The sequence below is a fragment of the Myotis nattereri genome (assembly GCF_964212035.1).
Source record: "Myotis nattereri genome assembly, chromosome: 4".
NCBI lineage: Eukaryota > Metazoa > Chordata > Mammalia > Chiroptera > Vespertilionidae > Myotis > Myotis nattereri.
The window spans coordinates 90896468-90913286 of NC_138079.1; the positions used below are offsets into that span (position 1 = coordinate 90896468).

General features: G+C 44.3%; 1 protein-coding gene across 1 annotated transcript in view; it reads right to left on the minus strand.

The window, feature by feature from the left end:
* Positions 1 to 5907, minus strand: part of RRN3 (RRN3 homolog, RNA polymerase I transcription factor) — a 30153-nt gene extending 24246 nt beyond the window's left edge. The window contains exons 1-3 of the mRNA XM_081088935.1: positions 5769 to 5907; positions 3852 to 3957; positions 2508 to 2564 (exon numbers count right to left, since the gene is read on the minus strand). Coding sequence (XP_080945061.1) covers positions 2508 to 2564; positions 3852 to 3957; positions 5769 to 5857 — 252 coding nt within the window. The 5' untranslated portion in view covers positions 5858 to 5907. The remainder of the gene's footprint in view (positions 1 to 2507; positions 2565 to 3851; positions 3958 to 5768) is intronic.
* Positions 5908 to 16819: the final 10912 nt, after the last annotated feature.

A 16819-nucleotide genomic window follows, 5' to 3' on the forward strand; every position in this document is an offset into this window, starting at 1 on the left:
CAGCCGCACCTGGGGCGGCACTGCAGCTCGAAGGGCGTCTGTGGAGTGAGTGGGGTCCCTGGGGGCATCAGGCCGAAACCAAGGGGTCCAGGAGTGGGAAAGGGCACTCTACAAAGGTGCAGTTGCTCGGCAGCTACTGCACTGAGCGTCTGCCCCCTGGTGGTCAGTACGCATCATACCTACTGGCCAGTTGGCTGGTCACTTAGCCTTTTATATATATACATAAGCATGAAGCCTTTCAGTAATGACATGTTTAACATGTGCTTTGGAGATAATTTAGGCTGCACTATTGATGATAAAAAAATTTTAATGGGGGGTGAGATAGAGGAGAATTGAAACCTGAAGACCACTAAAGACATTATTGAAAGAATCTAGACAAGAGAACAACCACAAAAAAAGACTCAAAGATTTTTATCCCTCAAAGGTTACAAAGGTAAGAGACCACAAAGACTGCAAGGTTCCTAGCTCAAGAACCAGGTGAACCCGGCCAGCTTGGCTCAGTGGTTGAGCATCGACCTATGAACCAGGAGGTCAGCCAGGGAACATGCCCGGGTTCTGGGCTCAATCCCCAGTAGGGGGCATACAGGAGGCAGCCAATAAATAGTTTCTCTCATCATTGATGTTTTTATCTCTCTCTCCCTCTCCTTTCCTCTCTGAAATCAATAAAAATATGTTTAAAAACAACAAAAGGTGAGCAATAGGTTACTTAAGTACATAAAGAAGGCTTCAGAAGGAGTAAGTTTGGAAGAGAAACAATGCTAAGTTTGGGGCACAGGTAACACTTTGACTGGCAGTTAAGAAATAAGTATAGAGCCCACAAGAGCAATAAGAGCTATAGATATAAGTTTGGCAGTTACAAGAACAGGTAGATTTCAAAGCTATTAAAAGTATAAGGAGATCACAGAGGAAGAATCTATAGAGTGAGAGAATGATAGAGATAAGTGGTAGGAAGACAATGAAACTAAAGGAGAGGTTTCAAGGAATGGGTGGCCAAGTATAAACTACTACAATGAATGGGTATGAGGCTTGGGGAAAAAAAAAGCCCATCAAAATCAGTATGTAAGAAATCACTGGTAATCTTTTCATAGTAATTACAGCAGTGGCCTTCACCATGAATGGGAAATGAGAAAGTGCAAATCATCAGCAGGAACAACAGCTAACAATTACAAAGCCCTTACTTTGAGGGCCTGTTCAAGTGCTTCTCATATATTAACTCACTGGATCCTCTTAACACCTCTATGTTTAAAAACCCTCTACTGGTTTTACATACAGGAGGCAAAGAAAGAGAGATTAAATAACTTGTCCGAGATCACACCCTGGATAACAGTGGAGTTGGAATTTTATCTCAGGCAATCTGACTACCACTGCCATGACAACAGATGATTCTTTCCAATATTGGACAATAAAGGAAGAAAAGGGAAACAAAATGTGTTCAATTGTTACTACGTGACAGGTATATACCATATCTTGAACTCTGAAACACTGAAAGAGTAGCAGCTTAAAAGGCAAGTCATCTTTTGTTGTTTCTTTGTTTTATTTTGTTTTTGCATTGGAGAGACATGAGAGTTACCTACAGCATAGAGGAAAAGAGGTATTAGGAAAGTTTAAAGTAGGTTTTCTCAACCTTGGGACTACCAACACTTTGGGCTGGATAATTCTTTGTTGTGTAGGGCTGCCCTGTGCATTGTAGAATGTTAGCGACTCCCTGTCATCCACTCATTAGAGGTCAGTAGCACCCTTATCTTCCTCCTGTTATGACAACCAAAACTGTCTCGTTTATCACTGTATAAAAGGGGTTGGCTCTAGCTGGTTTTGCTCAATGGTTAGAGCGTCAGCCACGGACCTAAGGGTCATGGTTTGATTCCCAGTCAAGGGCATGTACCTGGGTTGCAGGTTCAATTCCCTGGCCTCGGTTGGGGAGGCAGCCAATGGATGTGTCACTCTCACATCTATGTTTCTCCTCTCCCCCTCCGCCTTCTACTCTAAAAACCAATGGAAAAAATATCCTCGGATGAGGATTTAAAACAAAAAAGGGAGTGAAACTGCCCTTAATTGAGAACCACTGTATTAAAATAAGATGGGATCTGCCCTGGCCAGGTGACTCAGTTGGTTGGAATGTCATCCTGTTCACCAAAAGGTTGCAGGTTTGATTCCCAGGTTGTAGGTTCAATTGCTGGGTTCAATTCCCATCAAAGGCACATGCCTGGATTGCGGGTTTCATTCCCAGTAAGGGGGGAGTGCAAGAGGCAGCCAATCAATGATTCTCTCATCACTGATGTTTCTATCTCTCTCTCCTTCTCCCCTCCTCTCTGAAATCAGTAAAAATATATTAAAAAAACAAAACAAACATATCCTCTGAAGAGGACAAAAAACAATCTTAAAAAAAGAAGATGGGATCACAGAGAGAGTAGGTTTTAAACAATGGAATAGGATCAAACAGAAGTGCAAACTAACACCTGTCCTAAGTGGCAATGACTTTGATAATGATCAAACATAAAATTAATTACCTTTATGTCTGGATCTGACAGCTGGTTCTTCAACAACTCATAGTCATTTGTTTCACCCTTAACAAGAAAGGGGAGAAATTAAGTTTTATTTGCTTTAGTTTTCTATTAAAGATCAAAGGACTTTTAACTATATCTTAATATCTGATGAAATTACAAAAGAAACATTGTAACTTCTATACATCAATTGTGGATTACAAAATCCACAGAAATTTAAAAATTCATGTTAGTGGAGCTAGGGGGCTTGGAAAAAAGAAAGTGACAATTAGCATTAACCGGTTTGGCTCAGTGGATAGAGCGTTGGCCTGTGGACTGAAGGGTCCCAGGTTCAATTCCGGTCAGGGGCATGTATGTTGGTTGCGGGCACATCCCCAGTGGGAGGTGTGCGGGAGGCACCTGATCAATGTTTCTCTCTCATTGATGTTTCTAGCTCTCTGTCCCTCTCCCTTCCTCTCTGTAAAAAAATCATTAATATATATATATTTTTTAAAGTGACAATTAAAAAGCAATTTATTCTAGGAATTATTTTCTATCTCTAATTTACCCAATAAATGTTCTCTTACCCACCCCCCCCCCAAAAAAAATTAGCCCAGCCAGTATGCTCAGTGGTTAAGCATTGACTTATGAACCAGGAGGGCACAGGTTCAATTCCCAGTCAGGGAACATGCCTAGCTTGTAGGCTCAAACCCCAGTAAGGGGTGTGCAGGAGGCAGCCAATCGATGTTTCTCTCTCCCTCCCTTCCTCTCTCTCTAAAATCAATAAAACCCTTTTTTAAAAAAGTAATTTAAATAGGTATACTTGTGTACTGACATTTGAGTATGATAGTTGATACTATCCACTCACATATATGAATATAAATGGGTATTACATATAAAATAGTCATTTTATGTCAATTATATCTCAATTTAAATAAAACAAAAGTCATTCATATTTTCCCTCCATTGCTGAGACTTAGTGGAATCACAAAAATAAACCCAAAAAATCCCTATTAACAGAGCTGGTTTATTGTTCTAAGTAATGCTTTGGTAATTCCTTAAGAAATAGAATGCTGTGTTCTATGGTGTTTTTGCTCTAGCACTTGCTGAAAAACAAACCATATAAATAAAGCAGCTGAAGAGGTGAAACTTCAGCAAGAGATTATTACTCTAATTTTGAGCTGACAGCATCATGCTATTATTAAATATTTGATTTCAAGATAGATATCTAAAATTAATATTATTACACTAACTGGTCTTTAGTATAATAGCTATCATTGTATTCTGACCAACAAAAAACCAAACCTCAATGTCATTATATCTCAATAAAGCTGGGGCGGGGGGCACCAAACTTCATGTGTTATCTCTTACCTTTTTGTACTTCAGCAAGACTTCTGTGACTGTTCCACCAAATCGAACAGTTTTTCTTGGGGGAGAGTTGAAGAAATCATTCTCTAATTCAAGCACATCTGAAATCCTGTACAACCAAGATTACCAAGCTATTAAGTATATGACTGAGAATGATAAAAATCACACCTCAACATTTATCAAACCATCATCATTCAGTGAGACAACTGCCTAACTGGCCCTCCCTGCTTCCACTCTTTTCTCCCAACAATCCATTCTTCACTCAGAGATCTAATATTTCAAAAACTTAAAACAGATCATGCTACCTGATGTTCACCTTTCCAAAAGGTTTCCTGCTTCACTTAGAATTCAAATCCAAACTCCATAATGAGGTCTTCAAGGTCCTCATTAATCTGGCCCCTGCCTACCACTCTGACCTCATTTCCAACTACTTACTAGGCTGCAGCCAATGTCCTTTCCATTCTTTGCCAAGCTGGTTCCGGTTCCACTTGCTGTTCCCTCTATATCTGTGATTTTCAAACTGTTTCACCTCGTGGCACATAAACTAATTACTAAAATTCTGCAAACACACCAAGAAATATACTTTTTGCCAATCTGACAAAAAATAAAAATAAAAAATAGGTAAATGCCCTAGCCAGTTTGGCTCCGTGGATAAAGCGTTGGCCTGCGGACTGAAAACTCCCGGGTTCGATTCTGGTCGAGGGCATGTACCTCGGGTGCAGGCTCCAGGGCGCGTGCAGGAGGCAACCAATCAATGTTTCTCTCACATCGATATTTCTCTCTGTCTTTCCCTCTCTCTTCCACTCTCTCTAAAAATCAATGGAAAAATACCCTCAGGTAAAGATTTTTTTTAAAAATGATGTTGAAAAACAAACAGGTAAATAATAATTTTTTTAAAAAAAAAGATAAAATTTTGATTCATTCACATCAGATGGCTATTATTGTGTTGGTTGTTGTAATTTTTGTGACAATCTAAAGGAAAACAGGTCAGTGCCCCTGACTAAACAGTCAAGTATTACATGCTTTTTAAATTCTTGTAGCACACCGGTTGAAAATCCTTGCTCCCCAGATCTATACATGGTTGGATTATTGACTTCATTCAAATTGAAGTTCAAATGCCAGCGGCCTTCCCCATGAGAAATCTGAAATACCCATCCCCGCTCTCCCTGCAGTTATCATTATCTGGAATTATCTCGTTCATCTCTTCGCTGTCTTTCTCTTCCCAGGCTGGACGCTCCGTTGGGGGAAATGACGTTGTCTTTGGACAGACTACTTCCCCAGTGTCTAAAACAGCAGGTAGGAGCTTCGTCAATATTACAATGAATCATATTACGCTAGGTGTTTTACAAAGTTTGCTTCTTTTAAACAGCGGACTAGTAAAAAACATACAACCCTACTAATGGCTCTCAAAAAGTTAAACCCCAAAATATTTTAAGGGGGTAAGGGATTTTAAAATTTGAACAAGATAGAGACTTGTTAAGCACGTGTCTCGAAGCAAATCTCAGACAAAGAAATAAGATTCAATTTGCCATCAATGACAGCACTGCGCTGACAACCCAAACGGCCTAGGAGACTTTCCAAATCTAGACGAAGCAGCGGGAGGGAGGCGTGAAAGGCCCAAGGCAGTACCCAGGCCCGGGACGCTAGCACAGCGAGAGCCCAGCGAGGAGAAAACGGGACTCGGGAACAGAAAATCGATTAACTTCTCGATTACTTTTTCCAGCCTCTCTCCCACCGCTGGTATCCACTTAGGGAGCATGGGCTTACTCTTGAGAACCTGAGGCGACCCTCTCCCCTCTTCTCCCCCAACCCCCCCCCCCGCCCCCATTGGCTGTCCCAGGCCCTTTCACATCCGCTCCCCTAAGGCCGGTCCTGGGATCTGGCCCCAGCAGCGCTGAAGGAAGCCGCCCGGACTCTTACCCCGTCCTGGATGCGCGCAACGTCTTGACTCCAGAGGCCGAAGCGGCTGCATCTCCAGGCAACCGCGTGTGAAGCAGTGGAGCCGCCATTGGGCCCGACAAATGCGACAACTGCGCCTCGCGCCGGAAGTCGTGCTCCTTCGAGTACCGCCTTCGGGCCGGAAGCGGCGGCCTTCAGCCAATCGGGAACCCCACGTGGGGAGAGCAGAGTGAACTCGCGGGCTAGAGCGCCGCCAACGCCTTCTCCCCCTGCGCCCGGCCTCGGACCCCTTCTTCTCCTTGGAGGACTTTCTCGGCCCAGCGAGGTGCGGGGCTGGAAGCGGCCTCGAGCACGCTCTGCGAGGAGGGAAGTCCGGAGGGCCTGCCCGGTCCAGTTTTGAAGAGCCCCAAGGAAGAGCGGCACGCCCGGGAGGTGCTAAACGGTGGCTGGGTTCCTCGAGTATTAACTTTTTGAAGTTAAAGCATGCTCTGTCAAACTGAAGAAACCGAGACCCTGTGATGACCTCAAATCCTCAGACGTTAAGTGGGAAGGGGATTCGAACTAGACGGCTAGATGGAAACAGCTCTGTATCCGCTGCACTGTCCTCACCCAAGATAATCTCATCCTCACGGAAACTGTTTGACCAAGCAACTTGCTCAAAAACCTCAGAGTGTGATGATACTAGGATGAGAAATCCAAGAGCGGGAGGAGACAGTTTCCAAGAGGCACTGACTAGCCCCTGAACTTAAAATTTTACAGGAGGTAAAGGAGCCAGATCAGGCATAAGGAACAGGACCTGGCGAGCTATGGAGAATGGGGAGGCAGAGGGAAAGAGGGACAACTCCTCCCCCTCCGTCTCTGTGATGCAACCTTTGGAGACCCATCAAAAAAGTGCATTATATCAGCTGAAGCAGCTTGTGGACTATGAAACACTACTCTGTTTTACAACGTGTAAAATAAGTAACAAGTCTTTCTGCTGTCTCCATATGGTCCCACTATTGCTTCCTTCGCCCTAGAATTCCTGCAGAATGTTGGGCAGAAAACATCAATATCCCAAGAGCATTAGAAAGTCTGCCCTAGCTCACAACGATGCTACAACTCAGCTGTTTAAGTGGGAATCTCTTCCCCTTCACCCCAAAGGAAAAAAAAATTAAATCACAGTTCATTGGCACTGTCACAAGTATAACTCTACTGTCAAGCAATTTGACAATTTATTCTTTCGCTTTTAAGAAAGTCTGACATGGCCCTGACCAGTTTGGCTCAGTGGATAGAGCGTCGGCCTGCGGACTGAAGGGGCCCGGGTTCGATTCCAGTCAAGGGCATGTGCCTTGGTTGCGGGCACGAGTTGTGCAGGAGGCAGCTGATTGATGTTTCTCCCTCATCCATGTTTCTAACTCTATCCCTCATCCTCCTCTCTGTAAAAAAATCAATAAAATATATTTTTTAAAAAGAGTGCAATTGCTGAATTGTACAGTAATTGTATGCTTAGTTTAAAAAAAAAAACTCTGACATGTAGGGGGAGGGGGAAAGGGGGAAATACAAGAAGGTATAAGGCAGCGGTTCTCAACCTGTAGGTCGCGACTCCTTTGGGGGTTGAACGACCCTTTCACAGGGGTTGCCTAAGACCATCAGAAAACACATATATAATTACATATTGTTTTTGTTCAATTTGTAACAATGAAAATACATCCTGCATATCAGATAATTACATTACAATTCCTAACAGTAGCAAAATTACAGTTATGAAGCAGCAACAAAAATAATTTTATGGATGGGGGTCACCACAACATGAGGAACTGTATTAAAGGGTCGCGGCATTAGGAAGGTTGAGAACCACTGGTATAAGGGGATAAACGGTGATGGAAAAAAGTAAGGGGAAAAGTCTGATATATAGAAAAAGAATATGTTAATGTAAATTACAAAACATAATAAAATGTATCACCCAATTTATGAAAAAGAACATTAACCTATACTATTGAAGTTTCCGTGTGCTCTTCCCAGATCCTACCTTCTTCCTGCTTCCTTCCAAAAGTATTCACTATCCTGATTTTTAAAAATAATTTAACTTGTCTTCATGTAATTACCATATATATTCCTAGATAACGCACTATTTACTTTTGCTTGTCTTTGAACTTGATAAAATTATTTCCATGCTGTATTATATTGCTGCTTGTTTTCAATCAACTTTGTTTTTAGAATCCATCCCTGTTGTATGTAGTTGTATTTTATATTCTGTCATATAGAATATACCATGATTTGTATATCCATTTTCCAGTCACTAACATTATTTTACTTTCTCTATTCCCCCATTATGTACATTGCTCTGAATATTCTTGAAAGTTCTAAAACCTGTTTGTGAGAATATTTTAGGGTAGAATTGCTAGTGTGAAGGGTACATAAGAAACAGTCCAAGAGCTTCCCAAAGTTGTACCAATATACACTTCCAGCAATATCTTCTTAAGCTTGAGCACAGACCCTTCCTTATTTTCCCAAAGCACAGCTAAGACAAGGTTGCCATGCTTAAAAATATTTTCAGTGGAAGCCTGAGCTTGCAAGAAAAATCTTAAAACTAAATAGCATAATGCACAGTTGGAAAGCTTTGGTCATGTCCCTTCATTTGGGATCCTCTCCTCAATTACCTGGTTCCATGAGCCAACTCATCTTGTCAGGAAAAAAAGCCTTCTTTATCAGTCTTGCCTTTTCTAGAGTCCCATCTCTTTTTGTCTCCAAATCAAATCAAAGTAAATAAAAGCACCCCCACTTCCCAAAACAGAGCAAACAAGCATTAGCAAGCTGCCTGCAAAGATGAAGCCTTGCCCACAGTGTAGTCATCCTGTTACCTCACTGTGAATTACAGTTGTTCGTAATTGTCCTGAGCTTCTTCATTCCAGGATGAATTTTTGCTTTACTTTCAAATATACAGTAGACCCATTAAGCTGTTTTTTCAAAAGAGCAGTCTTCCCCTAGAGATGAATTTTACAATCATCCCTAGAGTAGTTCTGTTGGTTAAAGCCTCTTGGCTTGAGCCTGGCCAGCATGGTTGAGAGGTTGAGCATCGACCTATGAACCAGGAGATCAATGTTTGATTACCTGTCTGGGCACATGCCCAGGTTGCAGGCCCAATTCCCAGTAAGGGGAGTGTAGGAGGCAACCAATCAATGATTCTCTCTCATCACTGATATTTCTATCCCTGTCCTTCTCCCTTTCTCTATGAATCAATAAAAATCATATCTAATAAAGAGGGAATATGCTAATTGACCTTCACGCATTGCAAAGATGGAGGCACCCATAGTCAATAAGGAGGGAATATGCTAATTGACTGCCCCACCCTGAAAGATGGCGGCACCCACAGCCAATAAGAAGGGAATATGCTAATTGACTGCCCCACCCCCAAATATGGCAGCGCCCATAGTCACAAGATGGTGGCGCCCAGTCCCCTCAGCCCCCCAGCCGCCCAGGGCTGGCCCGAGGCGCAGGTACCCAGGGCCGGCCAAGGCTTGTGCTGCCGGCAGTGGCAGCAGCAGAGGTGTAATGGGGCGTCACCTTTCCCGATCACCAGGTCACCTCCCCCCCCCCCCCGATGGCTCCTGGACTGTGAGAGGGGGCAGTTTGGGCTAAGATACCCCACTCCGGCGCATGAATTTTCATGCACCAGGCCTCTAGTAAAATATAAAGCCTCTTGGCTTGTAAGTATCAGAAAGTATCTTAAGCATAAAAAGAAAATCTGTTCTAAGCACACAAGGATACCTATCAGAAAAGAATTTCTCATTGGTCAAGTTTGGGTCAGGTGCCCTTCTCTATCCCAGGCTAAAGAAATGAGGTCATATTGTGCCAAATAGCTTCCAATGAATCTTTGCTGTGAATAAAGGGTCATTCTAAATGCTCAACAAATGTTTTTCAAATATTTGAATGTAGGGAAGAGCCACAGCAACAATTTCTAAATAGTGAAACTAAAAGTTGATATCCCATTTGGTTTTTTCCCCTCTTTCCAGAGTCAATGATTATATTATAAGTCAATTATCTTTATAAAAACTCCATTCATTGCCCTAACCGGTTTGGCTCGGTGGATAGAGCATCGGCCTGCAGACTGAAAAGGTCCCAGGTTCGTTTCCGATCAAGGGCATGTGCCTTGGTTGCGGGCACATCCCCAGTGGGGGGTGTGCATGAGGCAGCTGATCGATGTTTCTCTCTCATCGATGTTTCTAACTCTCTATCCCTCTCCCTTCCTCTCTGTAAAAATAAATCAATATGTTAAAAAAAAACAACCATTCATTAATGAAAGATCTAATTAAAGATGTGTGTGTGTGTGTGTGTGTGTATCCTATCTAATAAAAGAGCATCATGGTAATTGGCGTACGACCGCTACCCTTCCCATTGGCTAATCAGCGAGATATGCAAATTAACTGCCAGCCAAGATGGCAATCGGCAGCCAGGCAGCTTGAACTAACATGAGGCTTGCTTGCTTCAGTGACGGAGGACTCCAACGTTCCCCGCCTGCCTTGCTGGCCTCTGAGCCTGCAGTTTAAGAAACACTGTAACAAATATAGAAGCTAAACAAAACCCCAGAAACCAGGATTCAGCGAGCTGGGATCTCAGAGCTGGAGTTATACATTGTTTTGATTATAGAACCTAAACAAACCGGATACCTTCTTTCAGGAGCAGAGGCCTCAGAGCTGGAGCCAGAGCTAAAGCTGGCCCAGAATTTAAAAAAAAAGAAAAAAAGGAGCAGTTGGGAGATTCAGTCCAAGCCTAAAAACAGCCCTCAGCCCCTCACCCAGACTGGCCAGGCACCCCAGTGGGGACACCCACCCTGAAGGGTGTGTGATCAGCTGCAAACAGCCATCATCCCCTCATCCAGGCTGGCCAGGCACCCCAGTGGGGACCCCCACCCTGATCCAGGACACCCGTCAGGGCAAACCAGCCAGCCCCCACCCATGCACCAGGCCTCTATTCTATATAGTAAAAGTGTAATATGCCTCCCAGCACCGGGATCAGTGGAGCCGCGAGGCCTCCACGCACTGGGATCAGCATGACAGGGGGCAGCGCCCAAACCCCCTGATCGCCCTGCGCCTCTGTGTGTGACGGGGTGGGGCCACAACCTCCCTATCGGCCCTGCTCTGTTCCTGACAGGGGAAGGCGCCCCAACCCCCTGATCGGCCCTGCTCTGTGCCTGAGAGGGGGGAGCTCCCCAACCCCCTGATCGCCCTGCGGCTCTGTGTGTGACAGGGTGCGGCACCCCAACCCCCCACCCCACGGGCCCTGCTCTGTGTGTGACAGGGTAGAGCCATAACCTCCCCATCGGCCCTGCCCTGAGTGTGAGAGTGGTGGTGCCCCAACCCCCTGATTGGCCCTGCTCTGTGGGTGATAGAGGGCAGCGCCCCAACCCCCCTTCCCCCACGGGCCCTGCTCTGTGTGTGATGGGGTAGAGCCATAACCTCCCCATCGGCCCTGCCCTGAGTGTGAGAGTGGTGGCGCCCCAACCCCCTGATAGGCCCTGCTCTGTGTGTGACAGGGGGCGGTGCCCCAACTCCCCTATCGGCCCTACTCTGTGACGGGGGAGCTCCTCAACCCCCTGATGGGCCCTGCTCTGTGACACGGGGGAGCTCCCCAAACCCCTGATCGGCCCTGCTCTGTGCGTGATGGGGTGGTGCCGCAACCTCCCCATCGACCCTGCCTTGAGTGTGACAGGGGGCGGTGCCCCAACCCCCCAATCGGCCCTACCCTGAGCATGACTGAGGGTGGCATCGCAACCTCCCGATCCGCCCTGCTCTGTGCATGACAGGGGGCGGCGCCCCAACTCCCCAATCGGCCATGCTCTGAGCCCGACCAGGGGCTGCACCTAGGGATTAGGCCTGCCCTAAGCCAGCAGGTCGTTATCTCCCGAGGGGTCCCAGACTGCAAGAGGGCACAGGCCAGGCTGAGGGACCCATCCTCCCCCGCGAGTGCACAAATTTTTGTGCACCGGGCCTCTAATATATATATATAGATAGATATAGATATATAGATATCTATATATATATAGATATAGATATAGATATCTAATATATATATATATAAATAAATAAATATATATATATATATATATATATATATATAAAGAATATATATATATTCTTTAAATTCATGCATGGGGGGGCAGGTCCCCTCATCCCAGCCTGCATCCTCTCCAATCTGTGACCCCTCAGGGATGTCCGACTGCTGATCAGGCCTAAACCATCAGTCGGACATCCCTCTCACAATCCGGGACCTCTGGCTCCTAACTGCTCACCTGCCTGCCTGCCTGATATCCCCTAACTGTCCCCTGTGCCAGCCCGATCACCCCTAACCGCCTCTGCCTGCTGACCTGATCGCCCCCAACTGCCCCCCTCTGCTGGTCTGGTTACCCCTAACTGCCCCCCCACCAGCCTGGTCACCCCCAATTGCTTCCCCACTGCAGGCCTGGCTGCCCCACTCAGCCTGCTGTTCAGTCATTTGGTCGTCCCTCACTAACCCCCCTGCTGGCCTTATTGCCCCACACAGCCTGCTGTTTTGTTGTTACTGTTACTGTGATGGCGTCCCAGACAATTTGCATATTCCTCTATTATTAGTATACTAGAGGCCTGGTGCATGAAATTCATGCACAGTTGTGGGGTGTCCCTTAGCCCAGCCTGAACCCTCTCCAATCTGGGACCCCTCGGGGGATGTCCGACTGCTGGTTTAGGCCCAATCCCTGGGCTCAGTGACTGGAGTGTCAGCCCTCAGATCAAAGGGTCAAGGGTTCGATTTCCTGTCAAGGGCTCATACCTTAGTTATAGGTTCAATGCCCAGCTCTGCTCCCTGGTCTTGCATGTGGGAGAGGCAACCAATTGATGTCTCTCTCTCTCTCTCTCCCACCCCTGCCTGCCTTCTACTCTCTCTAAAATATCAACTGAAAAAATATCCGTGGGTGAGGATTTAAAAAAAGATGTATATATATACACGTACCCTCTAAAGACCATTAATTTAAAGATGTCCTTGTCCCTGTACCTTGGCAATATTGACATTTTGGACCAGATAATGCTTTATGAAGGAAGGAGGCTGACCTGTGTATTATAAAATGTTTAGTAGCATCTCTGGCCTCTGCCCACTGCAGCAGCATTCACCTCCTCCCTATAGTGACAAGCAAAAATGTCTTTAAATGCTAACTAGTCCCTGAGGAGCAATACTGCCAAAATTAAGAACCACTGGTATAAAGCATGGCCTTAGTAAACTTTTAGTCCAAATAAAGACACAAAACATATTTCGAACAATTAGAGAACAAAAAATTAAAACATACTGGTGCCCTAACCAGTTTGGCTCAGTGGATAGAGCGTCGGCCTGCGGACTGAAGCGTCCCAGGTTTGATTCCAGTCAAGGGCATGTACCTGGGTTGTGGGCACATCCCTAGCAGGGAGTGTGCAGGAGGCAGCTGATCGATGTTTTTCTCTCATTGATGTTTCTAACTCTCTATCCCTCTCCCTTCCTCTGTGTAAAAAATCAATAAAATATATTTTTTAAAAAACATACTGGTAATACACAAAATTATATTATAAACATATCATAACATTTTTATTTTTACTTTAATAATCTTGGGGGGGACATAGAAAAAAATCATTTACCATTTTATTCTGGTGGTCATATACAAGAGCCTCATGCTATTTAATGCCTATTTGGAGTGTTTTTCAGATTTTTATCAAAAGGATGCTACAGAGAAAAGTACTTTAATTTCCCCCCCACAATTCCTCAGAAGGCAACTGTATCTGGCTGAAGTTTTGAGTCAGTAATATATTTTCTTTCCTTTTTTTTTAAAGTTAATCCTCAACTGAGGATATTTTTTCCATTGATTTTTAAAGAAGGGAGGGAGGAAGGGAGGAGAGAAAGAAACATGTATCAGTTGCCTCCCACACAAACCCTAAATAGGGCCGGGGATCGAACCTGCAACCCAGCTACATGCCCTTGACCGGGAATCAAACCTGAGATCCCTGTTCATGGGCTTATACTCTAACCACTTAGCAATACTGGTCGGGGCAGTAACGTATTTTCTATTGTTTTATTAGCACAATTTCAGAAATTAGCTTTATCTGTCTTTCTAATTGGCCTTTGGTTGGTAAGGACTACCTAACCTCAGCTTTATCTGTTCTTACAGGCTTTCAATCTAATAGTAGTTAACATCTACATTCACCTATACAACAAATATCTTTTGAACACCTAGGTACCAGGCTCTGTGCCATGCATTTGGGGATATGTGGTCAGCAGACAATAATACTAATAGTCCTTGCCCTCATGGAACTTTCCATCTAATGAGAGAAACAGGTATTGATCAATTTAACAAATGATATAGTGATACTATAAATATAACAAATGTATTAAGTCCTTTGAAGGAGATCACATGGTGCTCTGTGGTTCTCGAATTTATCTCTTCAGGGAGCTCAAAGAAGTTTCCCTGAGAAAGTGATAATGGAGTTGAAAACTAAGAATCATTAAGTATGTGCAAGACCTCATGGCAAGAATAGAAAAGGGGGACTTCTCTTAGGATTTTAGTTAACAATCCAGGGTTGAGGTGATAATCATTTGGAGGAAGGTGGTGGTGGCTGCAATGAAGAGGATCCGTTGAAAAAACAGCCAAAATGAGAATCCTGAAATAAATAAATGATTGTCTGGGAATCCCTTTGTAATGCCGATATGCATTCGTTTTTCTTCATTACAGTCAAATTACTCTATATTAGTTCTTTTGCAAAGCAAGACAAAAAAGTACAGCAATCTAAGCTGAGTGGATATTAAGTTTTATAAAAAGTAATGTATTATTTAACAGCAGTTCATCATGGTATAATCTGATAATGGTACTGGAAATTTTTTACCATACTAAATCATTTAATTAAAAATTTACTTCTGAAGATTAAAAATGGTGGCAGAGTAGGAGGATGCTGCATAGACATGCTCCCAGGAACAAGCTGGAATTACAACTGAAATACAGAAAGGCTTCCTGAATAATCAATGGAAAACTCACAGGAGAGAACCTTGATACCCAAGGACCGAAGGTAGAGACCGCACAGAGACTGGTAGGAGGGGTGGAGGCGCGAAAGGGCTAGCCTGGCACCCACAGATGGCAACTGAAGTCAGAGAGATATCTCAGGTGTGTGTGTGTGTGGGGGGGGGGGGGTTCCACTGAGAACTCCGGGATCTAATCCCAAAGCTGAGCTCCCAGCAGAGAACACCAAACTGAGGAGGATACCCACATAACTTCTATCTGTGAAAGGCAGGGGGGTGCTGTCTGCCAGGGAGTGGCAGCTAAAAGTTCAGGCACCCCCTTAGAGGGCCAACACACAAAAATTCCCTGTGGAGCCACGTAGCTTGTGCTCTGACAGAGGGATGGTGAAGTGGACTGGAGCTGTGAGATCAGAACCCAGGACTGGGGTCTTGGGGGATAGAGCTCAGAAGGCAGAGACCCCAAGTTTTCTGGGCTGAGTCATTCCCTCTCACAGTGGAGGACATCTTTCTCACGTAGACATCTGCCTTACCTGGGGAGGAAGACAGTTGTCACACCCTATTGGAAAACACCTTGCCCTGAGGCCACTTAAGAGCTTAAAAGTGGCCTCCAGGCAGAAGCAACTGCCCCATCCTGTTGAAAAAAAGTCACCACACCTGAGAATGATTGCCTGGGGGGCAATTCAAGTCAGAATCCTATCAGTCTGTAGGTGGAGGCAGTCTCTGGAGGCTTTGAGTCTTTGCCTGATCCAATAAGTCAGAAGCAGCTTTTAACACTGTCCTGCACTAGTGATTGAAAGGTATAGAGCAGTGGTCACCAACCTTTCAAACCTCACGGAACACCAGTCGTCTGTGGACCACCAGTTGGCGACTGCTGCTCCAAAGTTCCTTAAACCAGCAGTCACAGACCACCGGTTGGCGACCACTGGTAGAGAGGATCTACCTAAAACATTGTCACAAACAAAACAGACAACCAAAATGAAGAAACAAAGAAACAACCCCCAAATGAAAGAACTAGAGAATTCTCCAAAAGAAGAGATAAATGAAGCAGAGATAAGAAATTTATCTGAAACAGTTCAGACTAATGATAAAAAATTCTCAACAGTATGAAAAAAGATATAGTAACTATAAAAAAAAGAATGGTCTGAGATAAAGAATGACATAACACAAATAAAGAACACATTGGAAAGAATACACAGCAGATTAGGGAAGCTGAGGATCAAATCAGTGAATTAGAAGACAGAGTTGAAAATATAACTCAAGCCCTAGCTGGTTTGGCTCAATGGATAGAGTGTCAGCCTGCAGTCTGAAGGGTCCCAGGTTCAATTACAGCCAAGAGCAGATGCCTGGGTTGCGGGCTCAATCCCCAGTAGAGGGCGTGCTGGGGGCAGCCGATCAATGATTCCCTCTCATAATTGATGTTTCTATCTCTCTCTCCCTCTCCCTTCCTCTCTGAAATCAATAAAAATATTTAAAAAAGAAAAGAAAATATCACTCAATTAGAGAACCAAAAAGAAAAAAAAACAATTTAAAAACAGGAGGACAGCTTAAGGGAGCTGTGGGACAATGTGAAATGTAACAATATCAGAATATTATGTGTGCCAGAGAGGCAGAAAGGGAGAAAGGAATAGAGAAGTTGTCTGAAGAAATAATGGTAGAAAACTTCCCTAACCTGGTAAAGGAAAAAGTCACACAAGTACAGGAGGCACAGAGAACCCCAAACAAGAAGAACCCAAACAGACCCCACCCAGACATATCATAATTAAAATGCCAAAAGTTAAAAACAGAGAGAAAATCTTAAAGGCAGCAAGAGAAAAGAAAACTGTTACCTACAAAGGAGTTCCCATAAGGCTGACACCTGATTTCTCATCAGAAACTCTATACACCAGAAGGGAATGGCATGAAGTACTCAAGGTAATGGAAAGCAAGGATCTGAGACCAAGATGTCTATATCCAGCAAGGCTATCATTCAAAATAGATGGTCAAGTAAAGAGCTTCCCAGACAAAAAAAAAAAAAAAAGAAAAAGAATGCTAAAGGAGTTCATCACCACTAAGCCAGCATTACCAGGAATGCTAAAGGGATTGATATA